We start from the raw sequence: 22,643 nt of genomic DNA, 5'->3' as shown, positions 1-22,643 counted from the left end.
ATATAAAATGGAAGATGGTGAAACATTAAAGAAAGTACACGAAGAGAGAAATCTGGGAGTAACAATGCAAGATAACAAACAGCCAGAGAGTCATGTTAATCGGATATTCGGTGATACGTATAACATGGTGAGAAATATAGGATTAGCATTCCACTACATGGATAGGATGAGAAGGTTAATTATCACCATGACCAGACCAAAGTTGGAATTGCAGAGGCAGTGTGGTCTCCCCATAAGAAGAAACACATAAAGAAACTAGAAAGAATACAAAAATGGTTCCAGAGCTGGAGGGATTGACACATGAGGAAAGACTAAAGGAAATGGACCTACCAACACTAGAACAAAGAAGAGAAAGGGGAGACCTAATACAAACCTACAAATTATTGAACAAAATGTAAGAAGTAGACAACGAGGAGTTACTACTAAAAGAGGAAATTACCGCCAGGAACACAAGAGGACAGTAAAAAATTGAGGAAAGGAAGATGCTTGAGAGACACAAAGAAATATAGCTTCCTGCAAAGAAATATAGAGCTTTGGAACAGACTAAGTGAGGATGTAGTATTGGCGAGGAGTGTGCTAAGGAAAAGTTGGATGAGTGTAGATACGGAGACGGGACCACACCAGCGTAAAGCCCAGGCCTGTAAAACTACAACTAGGTAAATACACACACACACACACACACACACACACACACACACACACACACATGATATCCTTCTCTTTGATCTTCCTGTGTTAGTCTTCCCTAAGCTGTCCTTCCCTTCCCTTCACTCTCTCTCTCCCTCGCCTTCCATCCTGAACAAACCCTTGCAGCCCTTCATGCTCCCTCTTACTCTTTGTCTAGGAGTGGCCCATCATCTGTAGTCCTGGCCACCCTGCCCTTGGCCATGGCCGGCACCGTGGGCAGCAGCATCTTGGTGGTCAGCTCACGGCCACAGACCTTGCCCACGACCTGACCTATGGAAAAAAGAATGGAGGTGATTTCCAGCAAATACCACTGGTAAATAAATGGCCAGGAAGGGCCAAGTTTAATACCTGTGGACACTACGCTGCTTTAATAACAAGATCTCACACACACACAAAAAAATAATATATCTATCTATCTATCTATCTATCTATCTATTATCTCTCTCTCTCTCTCTCTCTCTATATATATATATATATATATATATATATATATATATATATATATATATATAAGATTAATCTGAAAAAAATTTAACTAAAAAGTATAAACTATGATATGGAATATTCTCTCTCTCTCTCACACACACAAAACTAGGTAAATACACACACACACACACACACACACACACACACACACACACACACACACACACACACACACACACACACACATCCTGCCTCGCCGCCCCAAGAAACATCAGATTACCTCAGGCAGTTGTGTCAAGAACAGGAGTGAGTCCTTTGCTCTCCAGTACTGAACAAACATCACGTCATGAAGCCAAACACCAGATTCTCATCAAGTGTGCGTCTAGTGGTGGGTGGCAAGTGACCACGACCCACCTCAGGTGAGGCTGCCCATCATGAGTGAGGCCCCGGCCAATGCTCTCCTCAACAATGAGCAAAGCTGAAATGTCAGGGGAAATTCTCAACAATACTGGCAGCATGGAGCATCACCAGGGCTCAAGGCAGCTCTCCCTTAGTTTCTGAGACATGAAAATAAAGAGAGCTGAGAAGAAGGGCGCGGACTCAGTTCTGGATGACAAGTTTTCCCTACTCTTCCAGGCACAGTTCAGTGTTGGTGAGGTGGTGTTCCAAGTGTGTCACTGCCTGCAGTGTTCATGGCAGCCAGGAGCCTCATGCTTGGCCCACAGTCTGCTGGGATGATGCATTTGCCAAGCAAGGGCGCACACACTGCCTCAGAAGGTTCCATGGCCACAGGTTTTGGACGTGTTTGATGCCAAATTCCAATCTGCCACAGGAAGAGGCTTGACAGAAGACAACCTAAAGTTCTTAGCTGGAAAGGCATTCAGGAGTTCTCAAGTACAAGATTTCACTAACATGTCATGGTCATGGTTCTGCAAGGAGCCTCTGTCAGGACGGAACTTAACTTTTTGGGAGTGGTTCTTTGAAGGTCACCAAGGAGCACAGCCTTAGAGCTTTGGGCTTTGTGGGACACCCGCAGGCTGAGGAAATGATACAAAACTCCAAACCTAGGGCTCCTGCGCTTCTCTGACTCAGAAGTTGGGGGAGGCAATATGGCATGGAAGACACCACTAAAGACTGTGTTCAGAGGCAGGTATTCCTGCTTCAGCCTTGTACCAGTAACTCCTTTGTCCGCTGGGTGAGGTGGTAAGGTACAGTCTGGGGCATGTGCTCTAGCAGACCTTCAATTCGTCCTGTACCTGAACCTAAAGAGCAGCAAGTACTACACCACAGCCAACAATGGGTGTGTCAAGCCTCGTCTAATTCTTAACATCCCAGCAGCAGGGCACGTCAGGGGAATCCTAGCCCAGTGCTCCACAAGCAATGTATCCAAGGCATGATGCCGTAGATCCACCTCCTGTGAGCACCAAGCCATCTCATTGTGCTCGGTATTATAAGACACTTTGGCTTCTCACATCGGCTATTTCTGAAGGTCAAAGAGGGGGTCAATCAGGTTCTAATGAGTGTTTTTTAAGGTTCATGCTACAGAAGAAGGATCAAACTACCACCGGGCTCATAAAACCACCCCTGGAAATGCTCACAACTCCTAGGAAAGCCTTGCCAAATATGTGAACTTGGTTAACAAAATGTTTTAATATAGGAGTGACAATGTGTCTCCACAACTACCCGACAACAACCCTGCTGATTATCCTGACACCCTGGAAAGCCTGCCAGACACAGACTTCTCAGCCTCCATGTGGTCCTCAGTGTTTGGCAGCGTGACAGACAGGGACTGACTGGAAAAGTGGACACTTGTCCGTGGTGGAAAATATTATTTGCATGCTGTTCACAACTAATGGATGTTAAGAAACAGTACAGAAATCTTCTCATATTTGTCTGTCATAAACCTAGTAAATGTTTATCAGTGTTTGTAGGAGTTCCTTTTGGGTGTTGTATTAGCTAATATGAATACAAGTGTGCCGATGGAGGCTCATAAGTGCTGCAATCCCATTTTTTAATAATAATAATAATAATAATAATAATAATAATAATAATAATAATAATAATAATAATTAACAAAATTCTGTGGGCCAGGTTTAACACTTTGCTCTTGTTTAGGAAGAAATTAAGTATGATTTGCAGGTACCTGAAAGGATCACTTGACCTTTGGCCTCAACCCATGGAGCTAGTCTGCTATCAGGAACACTCAACTGAGACTTTCCATTCATCCACTTACACACACACACACACACACACACACACACACACACTCTCTCTCTCTCTCTGCGGCTCAGTCACCCACCTTTCCCACGACCCGGCCTCCCAGCACAGAGAAGGTCACCCCCACGGCCTTGCTCATCAGGGTCTTGATCCTCACCACACGGGACACCTTGGCGCCATTCAGGTAACACTTGACCTGCGGGATGCCACTGCCGGCAGCCACGGGCTGTGAGGCGGAGGGGAGGAGGGAAGGAGTGTCAGTGAGGGCCGCAGAATGGTCCCCAAAATAGTGGCTTCAGAGCTAGTGACGTTTTCTTACTTTTTGATATCGCTGGGCACATGAGAGCAACAGCATCACACAGCATTGACTCAAAGCCTGTGTACTGCTGCAAGGGGATGAAGGAATGAAGAAGCTGCTTACTCTTGCATAAGGGACTTGGACAGCATAGGGAAGAGCTAAAGTAGAAAGAGTTTGTAGGATGGGTCAGGCCAGGCTGGGTTAGGTTAGAAAGGGGGTGAAAGAATGAAGAAGCCAGTTAACTCTTGCATAAGGGATTTGGACAGCATTGAGATGAGCTAGAGTAGAAAAAGTTTGTAGGATGGGTCAGGCCAGGCTAGCTTAGGTGTGGGGGGGGCTGGGTTAGGTTAGGAAGGGGGTGAGAGTGAGGAAGCTGGTCAACTCTTGCATAAGGGATTTGGACAGCATAGGGATGAGGTAGAGTAGAAAAAAAGTTTGCAGGATGGGTCAGGCTAGGCTGGGTTAGGTGTGGGGGGCTGAGTTAGGTTAGGAAGAGGAGGGGACAGTGGGATTGGTTGGTTTAATAAGGGCAGGAAAGAATGAAGAAGCTGGTTAACTCTTGCATACGGGATTTGGCAGCACAGGGATGAGTTAGTGTAAAACAGAGAAATACAGACACACAAACCCTCACATTAAACTCAAAAGATCAACACAAGACTTAACTCAACTTGTGTCTACTCCAACAAGGCATATCCGGACACACTCACCTCCACATAAGAGCCAAGGAAGGCAGCCACAAGCGCCGGGCCAATGTTCAGCGCGACAAACAGCGGGTAGGGGAGAGTTAGCGCCTCCTGCTGCACCCGGCACTCACTGTCTGAGGCCCGGCTAAGGAAAGTTGGTAGGAAACTTAAGACAGTATTCATTTGTTAATCATTTACTAGCATCATAATTCTTTTCATCACTCTCCACTCCCCGTCCTAACCTATCCAAAGATGCCACACCTGACCCAGCCTGGCTTGACCCAGCCTTCAAACTTCCGTTCTACTCAAGCTCATCCCGATGCTGTCCAAATCCCTTATTTTTTTTTTTTTTACAGCTAAGGTGACAGTTTAAGGGCGTTAAAAAAAAAAAAAAAAGCCCGCTACTCACTGCTCCTGAACAGAGGTCAAAGGAGTGTCCAAAACGAGAGGTCAATTTCGGGAGGAGAGGTGTCCTGATACCCTCCTCTTGAAAGAGTTCAAGTCGTAGGCAGGAGGAAATACAGATGAAGGAAGATTGTTCCAGAGTTTACCAGCGTGAGGGATGAAGGAGTGAAGATGCTGGTTGACTCTTGCATAAGGGGTTCGGACAGTATAGGGATGAGTATGAGTAGAAAGTCGTGTGCAGCGGGGCCGCGGAAGGGGGGGAGGCATGCAGTTAGCAAGTTCAGAAGAGCAGTCAGCATGAAAATATCGATAGAAGATAGAAAGAGAGGCAACATGGCGGAGGAATTTGAGAGGTAAAAGACTATCAGTATGAGGAGGAGAGCTGATGAGACGAAGAGCCTTTGACTCCACTCTGTCAAGGAGAGCTGTGTGAGTGGACCCCCCCACACATGAGATGCGTACTCCATACAGAGTGAACCAGCATCTTCATTCTAACATCCCATTCCTAACCTAACCCAGCCTGGCCTGACCCATCCTGCAAACTTTCTTTCTACTCTAGCTCATCCCTATGCTGTCCAAATCCCTAATGCAAGAGTAACCAGCATCTTTAATCTTTCCCATCCCCTCACTCCCCTTACCTAACCTAACATACTTGCCACAGCTAACCTAGCCAAGTGTATCCCATCCTCCCCTTTCCTTCCCAACCTAGCCTAGCCAAGCTCCCACACCTTACCCATCCCCCTTCTGTCCCCCTTCCCAACCTAGCCTAGCCAAGCTCCCACACCTAACCCAGCCAAACCCATCCCCCTTCCCAACCTAGCCTAGCCAAGCTCCCACACCTAAACCAGCCTAACCCATCTCCCTTCCCAACCTAGCCTAGCCAAACTCCCACACCTAACCCAGCCTACAGCACCCCCCTTCTGTCCCCCTTCCCAACCTAGCCTAGCCTACCCGTCCCCCCCACCCCACACACCAGCAGCAGCAGCAAGGATACACATCTGGAGCCAGGAGTATTTGCATTTGGAGAGTGACTTGATGGCAATGGCAATCTCACACACAACAAGAATCGTGAGCAGCACCACCAGCCAACGCGCTGTGTCCTTCTTCCCACAAACGTGCAGCCATGCGTGCGCTCCTCGTCCAGCCAGGCAGAGTTGACGCACGTGTCGTAGTCCAGGCTCTGCGGACACAAGGCTTGGTTAGGGGGAGAAGAAGCTGAGCAGGAAAGGAACGGGGGAAATTGCCCTAGAAATTCACGAAGTAAAAATTGCTGTAGAAATTCACGAAGTAAAAATTGCTGTAGAAATTCAGAGATAAGTAAAAATTGACATAGAGATTCAAGGAGTTAAAATTGTCGTAGGAATTCAAAGATAAGTAAAAATTGTCGTAGAAATTCAAAGATAAGTAAAAATTGCCGTAGAAATTCAAGAAGTAAAAGTTGCCGTAGAAATTCAAAGATAAGTAAAAATTGCCGTAGAAATTCAAGAAGTAAAAATTGCCATAGAAATTCAAAGATAAGTAAAAATTGCCTTAGAAATTCAAAGATAAGTAAAAATTGCCGTAGAAATTCAAGAAGTAAAAATTGCCTTAGAAATTCAAAGATAAGTAAAAATTGCAGTAGAAATTCAAAGATAAGTAAAAATTGCCGTAGAAATTCAAAGATAAGTAAAAATTGCCGTAGAAATTCAAAGATAAGTAAAAATTGCCGTAGAAATTCAAGAAGTAAAAATTGCCGTAGAAATTCAGAGATAAGTAAAAATTGCCGTAGAAATTCAAAGATAAGTAAAAATTGCCGTAGAAATTCAGAAATACGTGAAAATTGCCGTAGAAATTCCAAGATAAGTAAAAATTGCCGTAGAAATTCCAAGATAAGTAAAAATTGCCGTAGAAATTCCAAGATAAGAAAAAATTGTCATAGAAATTCAAATATAAGTAAAAATTGCAGTAGAAATTCAAAGATAAGTTAAAATTGCCGTAGAAATTCAAAGATAAGTAAAAATTGCCGTAGAAATTCAAAGATAAGTAAAAATTGCCGTAGAAATTCAAAGATAAGTAAAAATTGCCGTAGAAATTCAAGAAGTAAAAATTGCCGTAGAAATTCAGAGATAAGTAAAAATTGCCGTAGAAATTCAAAGATAAGTAAAAATTGCCGTAGAAATTTAAAGATAAGTAAAAATTGCCTTAGAAATTCAAAGATAAGTAAAAATTGCCGTAGAAATTCAAGAAGTAAAAATTGCCGTAGAAATTCAAAGATAAGTAAAAATTGCCGTAGAAATTCAAGAAGTAAAAATTGCTGTAGAAATTCAAAGATAAGTAAAATTTTCCATAGAAATTCAAGAAGTAAAAATTGCAGTAAAAATTCAAGAAGTAAAAATTGTCGTAGAAATTCAGAGATAAGTAAAAATTGTCATAGAAATTCAAAGATAAGTAAAAATTGCCGTAGAAATTCAAGAAGTAAATATTGTTGCAGAAATTCAGAGATAAGTAAAAATTGCCGTAGAAATTCAAGAAGTAAAAATTGTCGCAGAAATTCAGAGATAAGTAAAAATTGGCGTAGAAATTCAGAGATAAGTAAAAATTGTCGTAGAGATTCAGAGATAAGTAAAAATTGTCGTAGAAATTCAAAGATAAGTAAAAATTGCCGTAGAAATTCAAGAAGTAAAAATTGCCGTAGAAATTCAAGAAGTAAAAATTGCCGTAGAAATTCAAGAAGTAAAAATTGCCGTAGAAATTCAAGAAGTAAAAATTGCCGTAGAAATTCAAAGATAAGTAAAAATTGTCGTAGAAATTCAAGAAGTAAAAATTGCCGTAGAAATTCAAGAAGTAAAAATTGCCGTAGAAATTCAAAGATAAGTAAAAATTGCCGTAGAAATTCAAAGATAAGTAAAAATTGCCGTAGAAATTCAAAGATAAGTAAAAATTGCCGTAGAAATTCAAAGATAAGTAAAAATTGCCGTAGAAATTCAAAGATAAGTAAAAATTGCCGTAGAAATTCAAGAAGTAAAAATTGCCGTAGAAATTCAAAGATAAGTAAAAATTGCCGTAGAAATTCAAAGATAAGTAAAAATTGCCGTAGAAATTCAAGAAGTAAAAATTGCCGTAGAAATTCAAGAAGTAAAAATTGCCCTAGAAATTCAAAGATAAGTAAAAATTGTCGTAGAAATTCAAAAAGTAAAAATTGCCATAGAAATTCAAGAAGTAAAAATTTCCGTAGAAATTCAAAGATAAGTAAAAATTGCCGTAGAAATTCAAGAAGTAAAAATTGCCGTAGAAATTCAAAGATAAGTAAAAATTGCCGTAGAAATTCAAGAAGTAAAAATTGCCGTAGAAATTCAAAGATAAGTAAAAATTGCCCTAGAAATTCAAGAAGTAAAAATTGTCGTAGAAATTCAAAGATAAGTAAAAATTGCCGTAGAAATTCAAAGATAAGTAAAAATTGCCCTAGAAATTCAAGAAGTAAAAATTGCCCTAGAAATTCAAGAAGTAAAAATTGTCGTAGAAATTCAAAGATAAGTAAAAATTGCCGTAGAAATTCAAAGATAAGTAAAAATTGCCGTAGAAATTCAAGAAGTAAAAATTGCCGTAGAAATTCAAAGATAAGTAAAAATTGCCGTAGAAATTCAAAGATAAGTAAAAATTGCTGTAGAAATTCAAGAAGTAAAAATTGCTGTAGAAATTCAAAGATAAGTAAAAATTGCCGTAGAAATTCAAAGATACGTAAAAATTGCTGTAGAAATTCAAGAAGTAAAAATTGCCTTAGAAATTCAAAGATAAGTAAAAATTGCTGTAGAAATTCAAAGATAAGTAAAAATTGTCTTAGAAATTCAAAGATAAGTAAAAATTGCCGTAGAAATTCAAAGATAAGTAAAAATTGCTGTAGAAATTCAAAGAGAAGTAAAAATTGTCGTAGAAATTCAAAGATAAGTAAAAATTGCTGTAGAAATTCAAAGATAAGTAAAAATTGCTGTAGAAATTCAAAGATAAGTAAAAATTGTCTTAGAAATTCAAAGATAAGTAAAAATTGTCTTAGAAATTCAAAGATAAGTAAAAATTGCCGTAGAAATTCAAAGATAAGTAAAAATTGCTGTAGAAATTCAAAGATAAGTAAATATTGCCGTAGAAATTCAAGAAGTAAAAATTGCCGTAGAAGTTCAAAGATAAGTAAAAATTGTCGTAGAAATTCAAGAAGTAAAAATTGTCGTAGAAATTCAAGAAGTAAAAATTGCCGTAGAAATTCAAAGATAAGTAAAAATTGCTGTAGAAATTCAAGAAATAAAAATTGCCCTAGAAATTCAAGAAGTAAAAATTGCCCTAGAAATTCAAGAAGTAAAAATTGCCCTAGAAATTCAAGAAGTAAAAATTGCCCTAGGAATTCAGAGATCAGTAAAAATTGACATACAGATTCAAGAAGTTAAAATTCAAAGATAACTAAAAATGGTCGCAGAAATTCAAAGATAAGTGAAAATTGCCGTAGAAATTCAAAGATAAGTAAAAATTGTTGTAGAGATTCAAAGATAAGTAAAAATTGTCATAGAAATTCAAAGATAAGTAAAAACTGTCGTAGAAATTCATAGAATAGGTAAAAACCTACAAATTCAGAAGTAAGTAAAATTTCCTTACAAATTCAGGAAGTAAAAATTGCCTTACAAATTCAGGAAGTAAAAATTGCCTTACAAATTCAGGAAGTAAAAATTGCCTTACAAATTCAGGAAGTAAAAATTGCCTTACAAATTCAGGAAGTAAAAATTGCCTTACAAATTCAGGAAGTAAAAATTGCCTTACAAATTCAGGAAGTAAAAATTGCTCACAAATTCAGAAGTAAAAAATTGCCTTACAAATTCAAGAAGTAAAAATTGCCTTACAAATTCAGGAAGTAAAAATTGCCTTACAAAATCAAGTAGTAAAAATTGCCTTACAAATTCAGGAAGTAAAAATTGCCTTACAAATTCAAGAAGTAAAAATTGCCTTACAAATTCAGGAAGTAAAAATTGCCTTACAAATTCAAGAAGTAAAAATTGCCTTACAAATTCAAGAAGTAAAAATTGCCTTACAAATTCAGGAAGTAAAAATTGCCTTACAAATTCAGGAAGTAAAAATTGCCTTACAAATTCAGGAAGTAAAAATTGCCTACAACCAAGGAAGTAAAATTGCCTTACAAATTCACGAAGTTAAAATTGCCTTACAAATTCAAGAAGTAAAAATTGCCTTACAAATTCAAGAAGTAAAATTGCCTTACAATTCAAGAAGTAAAATTGCCTTACAAATTCAAGAAGTAAAAATTGCCTTACAAATTCAAGAAGTAAAAATTGCCTTACAAATTCAAGTAGTAAAAATTGCCTTACAAATTCAAGAAGTAAAAATTGCCTTACAAATTCAAGAAGTAAAAATTGCCTTACAAATTCAAGAAGTAAAAATTGCCTTACAAATTCAAGAAGTAAAAATTGCCTTACAAATTCAATAAGTAAAAATTGCCTTACAAATTCAAGAAGTAAAAATTGCCTTACAAATTCAAGAAGTAAAAATTGCCTTACAAATTCAAGAAGTAAAAATTGCCTTACAAATTCAAGAAGTAAAAATTGCCGTAGAAATTGACCAAGATGAGTAAAAATTGTCTAAGAAGTTCACGGGTTGATAAACGTTGCCTTAGAAAATAGAAACAGATATAGAAATAGCAAGTTTAGGAGAGGTAGGCAGGGCTGCGTAAGGTGGAAGGAAGCTACTCAGGAAGAGGGAAGGGAAAAATTGTATTAGAAATTCACAGAGATAAGTAAAAATTGCCTGAGAAATTCAAGGAAAGGTCAATGCTGCCTTAGAAAATAGAAATAGAAGTAGAAAGTTTAGGAAAGGGAGGCAGGGCTGTGTTAGGGTGGAGGGAAGCTACTCAGGACGAGGGAAGGGAAAAATTGTATTAGAAATTCACAGAGATAAGTAAAAATTGCCTGAGAATATGAAGGATAGGTAAACGCTGCCTTAGAAAACAGAAACAGAAATAGCACATTTAGGAAAGGGAGGCAGAGCTGTGTTAGGGTGGAGGGAAGCTGTTCAGGAGGAGGGAAGGGAAAAAAGTGCCTTAGAAACCATTACTTGTTTTATATTTCACAGCACAGGAAGGAAGAGAAGGGGAAACAAAACCATTCATGAAGAGGAGGAAGAAGATGAAGAAAAAAAGTAGAAGCAGAAAAAGATGAAGGGACAGGAGAGGAGAGGTAAAAACTGCCTCAGAAATTCAAGGCTAATATAATAATAACAATAATGATAATAATAATAATAATAATAATAATAATAATAATAATAATAATAATAATAATAATAAAAAGAAGAAGAAAAAGAAGAATATAAGGAGTGAAAAATGTCTCACTTTTTTTTATGTACTATAGAGTAGTTATTTTGAGAGAGAGAGAGAGAGAGAGAGAGAGAGAGAGAGAGAGAGAGAGAGAGAGAGAGAGAGAGAGAGAGAGAGAGAGAGAATACACACACACACACACACACACACACACACACACACACAGTATAAGAGGAAGTGCTGGGTGAAATAAGGACTTGGAAGGTGGAAAATGAAAAAGCAAATGTAGTCCTTTTAAAGAAGTGATCGAACAACAATTGTAAGAAGACAAGGAAAGGGTAGAGAAGGAGGCGGTTAAGGCCTTGAAGAAACATGAGGAGCTGGTGTGAGAGGCGGCAGACAAGACCAAGAGTGTGCTGATGTTTGGCATGAAGGAAAGGAACATAACATACACACCAAGAAGGGAAAAGGAGGAACGGAAATCTGTAAAAGACTTACTTAAGAACTTAAATGATGAAGAACGGCAAAACATTGAGGAGGAGGTGGAGGAAATCTATAGGATGGGCCCCTACATGGAAGGGAAGACCAGGCCAGTTAAAGTGAGATTAAGATCACAGAAGGCAACAGAGGAATTATTGTACAGGACAACTAAGTCAAGGGAAACAGAGGGATGCAAGGAAATATATATATAAAGAAAAATAGAAAGGAAGAAGAAAGGAAGAAATGAAACAAACTTCTAGCAGAGGGAAAAGAAAGGAATAATGTAAAATCTGAAGAAAAAAAAAGAGGTATTTTTTTGGGGAGTTTTGGGAGATCGGGCGAGGAAATGGTACATAAGGGAAAAGCCGAAAGACAACAGAAGCTAGACGAGATTGCAACTAATAATGGGTGTATACAAATGTAGACGGGACACTATCTAGTAAACTGGAATTACAAGACTACCCACAGGAAAAGGAGCCCAAGATAGTATGCTTAACAGAAACTAAACTAAGTGAAGACATCCAAATAGTGTTTGATAATAACTACAATGTATGGAGGAAAGACAGAAAGGGCAAAGGTGGTGGAGGAGTGGTGGTAATGACGAGGAAGGAGGTATTAGTAAAATCAGTCGTATATGGAGGAGAGGCAGAAATAGTGAGTGTTAATCTGGAGAACAAAAACAGAGAAAGGATGACGATTATAGCAACGTATGTACCACCAAGAACTAGCTCATGGAGTAGAGATGAATATGAGGCCATGATTGAGGATACCATTCAGAGTTTAAGTAGACTACTCAAGACAAACAAAAGACTTCTGCTAGGAGGTGATTTTAAGTATAAGGAGGTAAATTGGGAGATTTCTGAAAGTGTAGGTGGTAATACGGCATGGGGGGAAAGGTTTTTAAGATTGACGATGGCAGACTTGATGATGCAATGGGTGAAGGAAAACACAAGATATAGAGCGAGACTGGACCTGGTGTTAACAAAGGGAATGCACTTGATGAGTGAATTAAGGTATGGATGCCCTCTGGGTAAGAGTGACCACGTGATCCTAGAGATGGTAACAGAGGAGGAAGGAGGTGAAGGGGATGAATCCTATAAAAGAAACAGGTTAAACTATAGGAAGGCAGATGCGGAAAACCTCAGGAAGTACTATGGAGAGCTGGACTGGGATGAGTTAAAGAGAACAAGTGAAGTGCAAGAAAAGTATGACATTTTCATGGAGGCGTATAAACCAGGGGTTATGAAATTTGTACCAGAATACAAACCTGAAGAAAAAGGAAAAAAGGACTGGTTTAATGCAAGGTGTGCTGAGGCAAGAGAAAAGAGACAAAGCTTGGAAAAGATTGAAAATAAATAAAAACCAAAGGAATAAAGAAGATTTTAAGGTAGCGAGAAATGAATACATGAAAATAAGGAAGGAAGAAGAGAAGGGACATGAAAAGGATATTGTGGAAGGTGCAAGGAACAACCCAAACTGTTTTACAGATTCATAAATGGAAAGATCACACCAAGGGAAACAATGGAAAGACTGAGCAATGGGAATGTAATAATTGAAGATCCTTAAGACATGACTGAGCAAAACAAAAAGTTCCAGCAAGTTTTTACAATAGAATCAAATTTCAAGTTACTGCACCACCACAACCACACTGATGATTTTTCAGTACCGCGCCACCTCTGGCAAAGTTATATGAGCCTGTTTGCAGATGATGCAAAATTGCTAAGACATATTAGGAGCAGTAAGGACTGTGAAATCCTCTAAGATGACCTGAACAAGATTTGGAAATGGAGTATTTAATGGGAGATGAAATGTGAAGAAATGTCATGTAATGGAAATGGGAAAGAGTGAAGGGAGACCAAAATGGACATATAAAATGGGAAATGGAGAAATATTAACCCGGCAGCTTCGGCGGACCCCGTTTGGGGCTTGACTCAAAACCCCTAATTCCAGCTAATTGTGGGTGGTGGCGGCATAGTGCAACCCACCATGCATGGTCATTGTGGTGGGTGAGTGAACTTGAGGTGGGCTTATTTGTCACAGGTTGTGTTGTAAGGTCATGGCAGACTGAATTAGCTACCCATACAGTAATCACTTGTTAAATTCTCTAAAGTAGACAACAAGCGACTCTCGGCTAGATGCCACGCGTCACGACTGCTTGTTTTGTAACAAACACTGCCCATAACAATGGAGGAAAAGTAAATATTTTAACGGCTTTATGGTCATGAGAGGAGTACTCTGATGTACGTTCCATGCTCTTTTCTTAGTCTCAAAATGCAGTGTAATGTTGCCATTTCTCGGCCACCTCTTGGCTTTCCCATAGCCGAAGAACACGGGCTAAAGAGAGTTCAAGAAGAGAGAGATCTGGGAGTGACAATACAAGATAATCAACAGCCTGAAAGTCACGTAAATCGAATATTCAGTGATACGTATAATATGGTGAGAAATATAGGATTAGCATTCCACTACATGGATAAGGATATGAAGAAAAAGTTAGTAACCACTGTGATTAGGCCAAAATTGGTATATGCGGAGGCAGTGTGGTCTCCCCATAAGAAACACAAAAAAACTAGAAAGAATACAAAGAATGGCAACAAATATGGTTCCAGGGCTGGAGAGACTAAAGGAAAGACTAAAGGAAATGGACCTACCAACACTAGACCAAAGAGGAAAGGGGAGACCTAACACTAATTTATAAATTATTGAGCAAAATGGAAGAAGTAGATAATGAGGAGTTACTACTAAAAGAAGGAATAAACACCAGGAACACAAGAGGACACAGTAAAAAATTTAGGAGAGGAAGATGCTTGGGAGATATAAAGAAAAATAGCTTACCGCAAAGAAATATAGAGGTTCGGAAAAGACTAAGTGAGGATGTAGTATCGGCAAAGAGTGTGCAAAGCTTTACGGATAAGTTAGACAAATACAGATACGGAGACGGGACCACACGAGCGTAAGCCCAGGCCCTGTAAAGCCACAACTAGGTAAATACACATAATAACAGCCAATGTCTCCCCTAAAACCAAAGGTTGGAATGAGGCAAGATATAACACTATGCTGGAAGACACAATACGGGCACTGACAGATGAAATAAAAAATAATAAAAAGGTATTATTAACAGGAGACTTAAATTGCAGAGAAATGAAATGGGAAAATTAGACAAGAGAGGGTGGTGGAAATACCTGGGGAAGTAAACTATTGAGGCTGGCAACAGATGACCTGGTGACGCAGTGGGTGCAAGGAGAAACAAGGCTGAGAGGGGATCACCAACCATCAAGACTTGACCTAATTTTCACAAAAAACGTGGAGTTGGATGAAGGAGTCAGTCACGAGTGCCCCTTAGGAAAGAGTGACCATGAACTATTGGATAAGAAAACTTTGGAAGGATGTGAATATTGAGATGAGGCTTATAAGGAAAAACTACGTTAAGGCAGATTACGTTGGACTCAAGACTCTTCGGCGGGGTAGACTGGACTGATATGAAGAGGAGTACTGATATTCAAGAGAAATATGACTTTTTTATGAATATTTACAACAGAGGAACAGAGATATATGTTCCATACTACACAGTAAAAACTAAAAGAGAGAAAACATGGTTTGGATGGAGGTGTGGAGCAGCAAGAAGAAATATCAATAAGGCAAGGAGGAATTAAAGAAAAGACCAAATAAGAACAATAGGGACAAACATAAAAAGCAAGAAATGATTACGTGAAAATAAGGAGAGAGGAGGAAGCTAAATTTGAAAGAAGAATAGTTTTATATGTAAAGAAGAACCAAAAATGTTTTATAAATTAGTGAACAGGAAGTTAAAAAGAAATGAAGGAGTGGAAAGGATAAAAGAAAAAAATGTATTCTACGAAACAGACAAAGAAATTGCAGAAATATTAAATAAAAAAATTCATGAAGTGTTTACGAAAGAAACTGACTTTGACTGGGGCTCGGAAATTGCAATGAAGGGAAATTAAATCTTGTAAAGGTTGAGAAAGGGGAACTGTTGCAGCTGATGAAAACCTTAGAGGGAAGGAAAGCTACGGGACCGGATGACATCTCCGGTCAAGTGCTAAAAGTGTAGAAATGAATTACTGGAGCCACTTCATGACATAATAACATGCTCTATGAATACAGGAAAAGTGCCCTTAGAGTGGAAGAGAGCGAACATTGTACCAATTTATAAAAGTGGAGATAAAACTGAACCACTAAATTATAGGCCAGTCTCTTTGACAAGTGTAATGTGCAAGATTTGTGAAAGTATAATAAAAAAACAATGGGCTGATCATTTAGAAAAGGAAAACATGATAAATGAAGGACAGTTTGGATCTAAAAAAGGGAAATCGTGTGTCACCAGCTTACTGTGTTTCTACTCAAGAGCAACAGACAGGGTGCAAGAAAGAGAAGGGTGGGCTGATTGTGTGTATCTCAATTTGAAAAAAGATTTTGACAAGGTTATGCACAAAAGGTTAACCTGGAAACTACAGCAGTGGGGAGGAATGGGCGGAAAGGTTATAGAGTGGATGAAGGATTACTAACGGGAAGAGAAATGAGGACGGTGATTAGAGAAATCAAATTGGAGGAGAGTAGAGAGTGGAGTTCCTCAAGGCTCAGTTCTGGCACCAATAATGTTCATGATATATATTAATGATATGCCGATGGGTATAAAAAGTTGTATGAGCCTTTTTGCAGACGATGCAAAGTTAATGAGAAAAGTGAGGACGGAGGAAGACTGTGAGGAGCTGCAAAAAGACTTGGACAGGGTGTGCAGATGGAGCCAGTTATGGGAGGTGGAATTTAATGCAAACAAATGCCATGTTATGGAAATGGGGCAAAGTAAAAAAAGACTGAGGAAAACATACAGGATGGGAGGAGACAACTTAAAGGTGGTACATGAAGAAAAGGATTTGGGAGTAACGATGCAAGACACACTATCCCCAGAAAAGCACATAAACAAGCTGTTTGGAAAAACCTACAAGATGCAAAATATAACAGGAGCTGCCTTGTATAGGCCAACCAGCCTCTTGCAGACTCCTTACATTCTCAAGTTCATTCCATTTTACAGACAAATAAATGATATAGAATTGCAACTAAAATGGTCCCAGAACTCTGGAATATGACGCATGAAGACAGACTGAGGGAGATGGACTTGACGACACTGGAACAAAGAAGGGAGAGAGGAGATCTGATCACACTGTATAAGTTGGTAAATAAGTTTGATGAGGTGGATAGAGATGATCTCTTCTCTACTGCCAGAACGCAGGGGCTGAGAGGACATGGAAAGAAACTTCATAAAGGAACCTGTTTGAGTGACTTGAAAAAGTAGGTATAGTTTTCCACATAGAAGTGTTAACACATGGAACAGCTTGCAGGAAGAGGTGGTGGAGGCAAGCAGTGTCCAGCAAATGAACGAAAGGCTGGATGAATGTAGACATGGAGACAGGACTACTAGAGCTTAGCTCGGGCCACCTAGACTACTAATAGCTAAATACACACACAGACAAACACACATATAAAATGAGAGATGGTGAAATATTAAAGAAAGTAAATGACGAGAGAGACCTGGGAGTAATAATGCAAGATTATATGGAACCAGGAAGTCATATAAATCGGATCTTCGGTGATACATATAACATGGTGAGAAATATAGGTATAGCATTCCACTATATGGACAAAGAAATTATGAAAAAATTAATAACTGCTATGATCAGACCTAAACTAGAATACGCGGAAACAGTGTGGTCTCCACATATGAAGAAACACATAGTAAAACTAGAAAGAATACAGAGGATGGCAACAAAAATGGTTCCAGAACTGGAGGGACTGACATATGAAGAGAGACTAAAGGAAATGGACTTGCCAACACTGGAAGAAGAGAAAGAGGAAACCTAATACAAATATATAGGCTATTGAGTAAAATGGAAGAAGTAGATAACGAGAAATTGCTACTAAGAGAGGAACCTTCCAGCAGGAATACTAGAGGACATAGTAAAAAGTTGAGGAAGGGAAGATGCTCAAGAGACATAAAGAAATATAGCTTCCCACAAAGAAATATAGAGGTTTGGAACAGATTAAGTGAAGAAATAGTATCGGCGAAGAGTGTGCAAAGTTTCAAGGAAAAGTTGGATAATTATAGATACGGAGACGGGACCACACGAGCGTAAGCCCAGGCCCTGTAAAACTACAACTAGGTAAATACACACACACACACGCACACACACACACAGGGCAAAACATTGTTCCTTATCACAGTTTACTGCATGCTGGGGTCACACATTTTGGCAGAAGTCCTTGACCTTACCCTCCTTGACCTTGCCTGCTGCTGCTGCTGATCTCAGGGAGAGAGAGATTTACACAGATATTCAAACCACAAACACACAACTTATGGTCCACACTGGGCGGGCTGCCCTTAAACCTGCCCTCAGTGAAATTATATTAATCAAATGGCACCAAGACTTTGCATTTCTACTTTAGTGAATACTGAGGTGAAGGAACTGTTGGTCAAGCTTGTTTTTAAGGGGAAGAGAGAGAGAGAGAGAGAGAGAGAGAGAGAGAGAGAGAGAGAGAGAGAGAGAGAGAGAGAGAGAGAGAGAGAGAGAGAGAGAGAATAAATAGAACAATGAAGAAAAAATATGCAATTGAAATTGAAATGACCCATGATGACCCAGAGAGATGCAAGGGTCAGGCCACAGAAAAAGAGCAAGTTTGGAGCACTGCAATGACCCAGAGAGATGCAAGGGTCAGGCCACAGAAAAAGAGCAAGTTTGGAGCACTACAATGACCCAGAGAGATGCAAGGGTCAGGCCACAGAAAAAGAGCAAGTTTGGAGCACTACAATGACCCAGAGAGATGCAAGGGTCAGGCCACAGAAAAAGAGCAAGTTTGGAGCACTACAATGACCCAGAGAGATGCAAGGGTCAGGCCACAGAAAAAGAGCAAGTTTGGAGCACTACAATGACCCAGAGAGATGCAAGGGTCAGGCCACAGAAAAAGAGCAAGTTTGGAGCACCACAATGACCCAGAGAGATGCAAGGGTCAGGCCACTCACCAGCACAGTGGACATCCTCTGGTCTGCCCAGGAGGGTGTGCCGGAGGGCCAGGAGCACCTCATCCCCTGGTCTATGGTGCTGGTGATGAGGGGACCAGCTCACTCCACGCCCAGGCCAGGGAGACGCTGCTCAGCTTCTTCACACAGCTGGGGACACAGGGCACAGAGTTATAATGATAATACTTTCCTCTAGGTTCATGGTACACCAGAAGGGTCACACTGCCATCTTTCTTTATTTCTGTTTAGGTATTTCAATTGTTTATTTTCCAGAGAGAAGGAAAACAAAACTTATCCAGGTTAGGTAACATTAGTTTTGTGAACCTTCCCACCATGGCGGTGTTATGCGTTACAGGAGGCAGGAAAGCTGTGTTACTGATGCCAAGATTCTGAGTTTAAAGAGAAAGAGAGAGAAAAAGTATCCAGGTTGGGTTACGTTAGTTTTGTGAACCTTCCCACCATGGCAGTGTTATGAGTTACAGGAGGCAGGAAAGCTGTGTTACTGATGCCAAAATTCTGAGTTTAAAGAGACAGAGAGAGAAAATGTATCCAGGTAAGGTTACGTTAGTTTTGTGAACCTTCCCATCATGGCAGTTACATGAGGCAGGGAGGCTTGCAAGGCTGTTTTACTGACGCACAACTTCTCAGAGATTCAGGAGAGAGAGAGAACGAAACTATCCAGGTTAGGTTAGGTTAGTTTTGTTGTGGCTTTCTGAGGTGGCTGAACAATGCTACACATTTATATACCTGGACTGACTTTTCTTTTCCTTTTTTTCTTTATGATTATTTTGGGGCAATCACTGTTTCAAGGGAGAAAACAAAACTATCAAGGTTACTTTAGGTTAGTTAGTAACAGTAGTAGTAGTAGGAGTAGTAGCAACAATTACCAAAGGCTAGAACCTTATATTCTTTCCTTCAATAATGATAATAATAATGATAACAATAATAATGATATTAATAATAATAATAATAATAATAATAATAATAATAATAATAATAATAATAATAATAATAATGATAATGATGATAATAATAATAATGATAATAATAATTGGCATGGCACTTATGACATAACTAAGATTTAACTCATTAGCAATTATTTATTTATCAATTATTACTGTCATTTATTTACCATTACTTTATTAAGTTAGTTTTGTGTGCCTTCTCACATCATGGTGATATTTTGAGGCGGCAGAACTAAACTATACATTTACCACATTTGCTTTTCTTTCTTCTTTATTACTTTATATTTAGTGTAAGTAAGAACAAAAGGTGCCAACAGAGAGACAGGGGAGCCACCAGGAACAAAATAGCATTGCCTGCATCAGGAGACACAGTGCTATCAATGTAACCAGTCTGTCTGCCTTGCCTTCCTGCCTAAACACACCGCCGGGCCACATATTCCTGAAGTCTCTGCAGGTATGTGGTTCCTGAGTGAAGACGCTCGGCTGTAACTTGAAAACTAACCACGGGCCATTCTGGAAAATACTTTCATTGTGATTCCCGCTCAACATTACCTGTAATACTTCCTACCTAACCTTACATAGCCTAACCGCCAAGTGGCCACAGACTACCCACATGCTGTCCAGAAGGCCACCCATCAATCCAGACTCTAGAAGAAACCGCCCAGTGAATCAAGAATGAGTTCAAGGGGGCAGCATGAGCCAAGCATAACTGGCGCCACTATAAAAATTGCCTGCGCCATGACAGCCTTGGGCCGACCACCATCCAGGCCCCTGAAGAAAGCCTACCGGAGTTACAGGCGGAGATGTAAAAAAAAAAAAAAAAAAACTAATCTATCCTGCCCTGTTCAAGAGTAGGCGGAACATACCCGTACAGACTTCAGGAATATGCATTCCTGCCACCATCAACTCATATTTACAGGCATTCCAGGCCTCCCGGGCACAAAACCTCAGGTGGGATTATTCATGAGAGGGTCGCCTACTAATTTTGAGATGCTGACTGCTTATTTCTGGACAAAATATGATGCTGTTTATTATGGAGATAGTAATCATTTCCAGATATCACTATTTGATTGACTTTTCAATCCCTCCCACTGCCTCAACATAGCTGACAGAGAGGTTCAATTTGCTTACTGATTAAACTCAGTGCTCACCAAGATAACAAGTGGACAAACCAGAACAAAACCAGGCAAATTAATGTTTTTGCTGTGTGTGTGTTCCCCCAGTGAGCGTTGGACGCCAGCGACTTACTTATCCAAAATCTCTAGAATCACACCCAAGCTTATTGAGGAAAAAAGTGGACAAACCAGAACAAGACCAGGCATATTAATGTTTTCCTGCTGTGTATTGCCCCATGCATGGTGGACACCAGGGCCACTCATTTCTACAGGAGGCATTTTTCACAACACCGGCGTGCATAGTGGGCCACCCCCGCCCTGCACTGTGTATTCCCGCCACCCCTCGCTGCCTGCCCAGTATATTTAAACTAACCAAGCCTTACTTTACGTAACCTAGCGAACAGGGGGACTTTGCTCCCTCTCAACCCCCTTCTATTTCTAGGAAGTCCCTTGTTAATGCACTGCATTCAGGCACTAAAAATAATCCATGTTGTAAGCATTAACTTGGCCAGAGGTGGCTGTGCACGCTTTCCTAAATATTTTGCAGAGTCAGTCTTATTAATTGAATGCTATTTCAATCATCTGTTTATATATTAAACCTTTTTTTCACTTCCTTCCTTCTCTCTTCATGTAACTTAGTATTGAGCTGTTCATCCTTCCATAGGTGTACCTCAGGACCCCTGGGTAAGGAACACACTGTGGTAACCCAATGTGACAGAGATGAGCACCAAGGCAATGAGTAGCTATGCTCTAGACCCCAAACTTCACCTGTCACAAGCTTACCTCTTGAGTCTTTAATTTGACAGAGATGAGCACTGAGGCAAGGTGTCCCGGAGCGATGGGTGCCTGTACCCCGCACCCCCATAGGCCCCCCAGGGTAACGGAGCTACGCCCTGGAGCAACGAGGACCTGGGGAAGGCACACTGTGGTAACTCCGATGTCACGCCCGCCCTGTTACAACGCAGGATGTGACAAAGATGAGCTCTGAGGCGACGCGCACCTATAGTAGTAGTAGCAGCTATAGCATAAACCCTAAACTTGACCTTACACTCAAATTTAAGGTCTGCAGGAAGAGGGAAGAGAGAGGAAGAGGAGGAGGAAGGAAGAGAGTAACGTAGAAAATCTTACCTTACTCTCACCTAGGACCCATATTTATAGGCCTACCCCTTCACTAGACCCCCCTACTATAAGCTTACCGATGCCCCAAGGTCTCTCCCATAGGCCTACTTACTTTTATAGGCGGGCGAGGTCAGGAACGTGAAATAAACGTAAATCTTTTTGAACGCCGCCCACACGTGCAACTCCCCGCGGCAAAACGTAAACAAACCGAGTCGATGCGTTCTAGCGGCTCCTTTTTTTTCTTTTCCCTTGTCTCTTCATCTTTTCTTTCTTTCTCTTCGCCTTTTCTCTTCCTCTTTTGTCTCCTTATCTTCCTTGCTCTTTCTTTTTTCATCCCTTTTCTTCTTATCCTCCGTTCGTATCTCTCTTCGTTCTAGCGGTTTCCTTTTTCCTTTTTCTTTTGTCTCTTCCTCTTTTCTTTCTTTCTCTTTGCCTTTTCTCTTCCTCTTTTGTCTCCTTATCTTCCTTTCTCTTTCTTTTTTTCATCCTTTTTCTTCTTTTCCTCCGTTCGTATCTCTCTCTTCGTTCTAGCGGTTCTATTTTTTTCTCTTCTTTCTTCCTTTCTCTCTTTCTCTTTTCTCTTTCTCCTCCTTTCTTTCTGCCTTTCTTCTTCCTTCCTTTCTCTTCTTTTCCTCCGTTCCTATCCCGCTCTTCGTTCTAGCGGTTCATTTTTATATGTATTTTTTCTCTTAATTATCTTTTATTATGACTTTTAAGGTTGAATCAAGGAATATTAAGTTAGTTTAAATATAAAGGGAATATAATCAGACCTTAATTATGGCATCGTTTTTCTCTTTTCTCTCCGTCTTTTCCGTTTCTCTTTCCTCTCCTTCTCTCTTTATGTTTCGCTTCCTTCCTTTCTTATCCTTTCTCTCCTCTTTAATTCCTCCCTTCGTATTTTTTCTCTTCTTCCTTTCTCTCTTTTTCTCTTCTTT

The 22,643-nt window shown here is 39.9% G+C and overlaps 1 protein-coding gene and 1 pseudogene across 6 annotated transcripts in view; one reads left to right on the top strand and one right to left on the bottom strand.

The window, feature by feature from the left end:
- The window catches only part of LOC126990072 (neogenin-like), a 33,041-nt gene extending 10,734 nt beyond the window's left edge, over window positions 1–22,307 (bottom strand). For 2 of the 6 annotated variants that reach the window (XM_050848636.1, XM_050848638.1), the window contains exons 1-2: window positions 1,394–1,535; window positions 834–957 (exon numbers count right to left, since the gene is read on the bottom strand). In XM_050848636.1, coding sequence (XP_050704593.1) covers window positions 834–913 — 80 coding nt within the window. In that variant the 5' untranslated portion in view covers window positions 914–957; window positions 1,394–1,535. Of the gene's footprint in view, window positions 1–833; window positions 958–1,393; window positions 1,536–3,412; window positions 3,557–4,335; window positions 4,446–5,710; window positions 5,897–18,512; window positions 18,660–21,372; window positions 21,541–21,820 lie in introns of those variants that run through there. The other 4 variants (XM_050848632.1, XM_050848634.1, XM_050848635.1 and 1 more) reach the window with 4 other exon arrangements.
- LOC126990071 (signal transducer and activator of transcription 5A-like) lies at window positions 1,398–2,777 on the top strand (annotated as a pseudogene).
- Window positions 22,308–22,643: the final 336 nt, after the last annotated feature.

Source organism: Eriocheir sinensis, unplaced genomic scaffold (genome assembly GCF_024679095.1).
Source record: "Eriocheir sinensis breed Jianghai 21 unplaced genomic scaffold, ASM2467909v1 Scaffold144, whole genome shotgun sequence".
Classification (NCBI taxonomy): domain Eukaryota; kingdom Metazoa; phylum Arthropoda; class Malacostraca; order Decapoda; family Varunidae; genus Eriocheir; species Eriocheir sinensis.
This window is presented reverse-complemented; position numbering and strand designations above follow the sequence as displayed.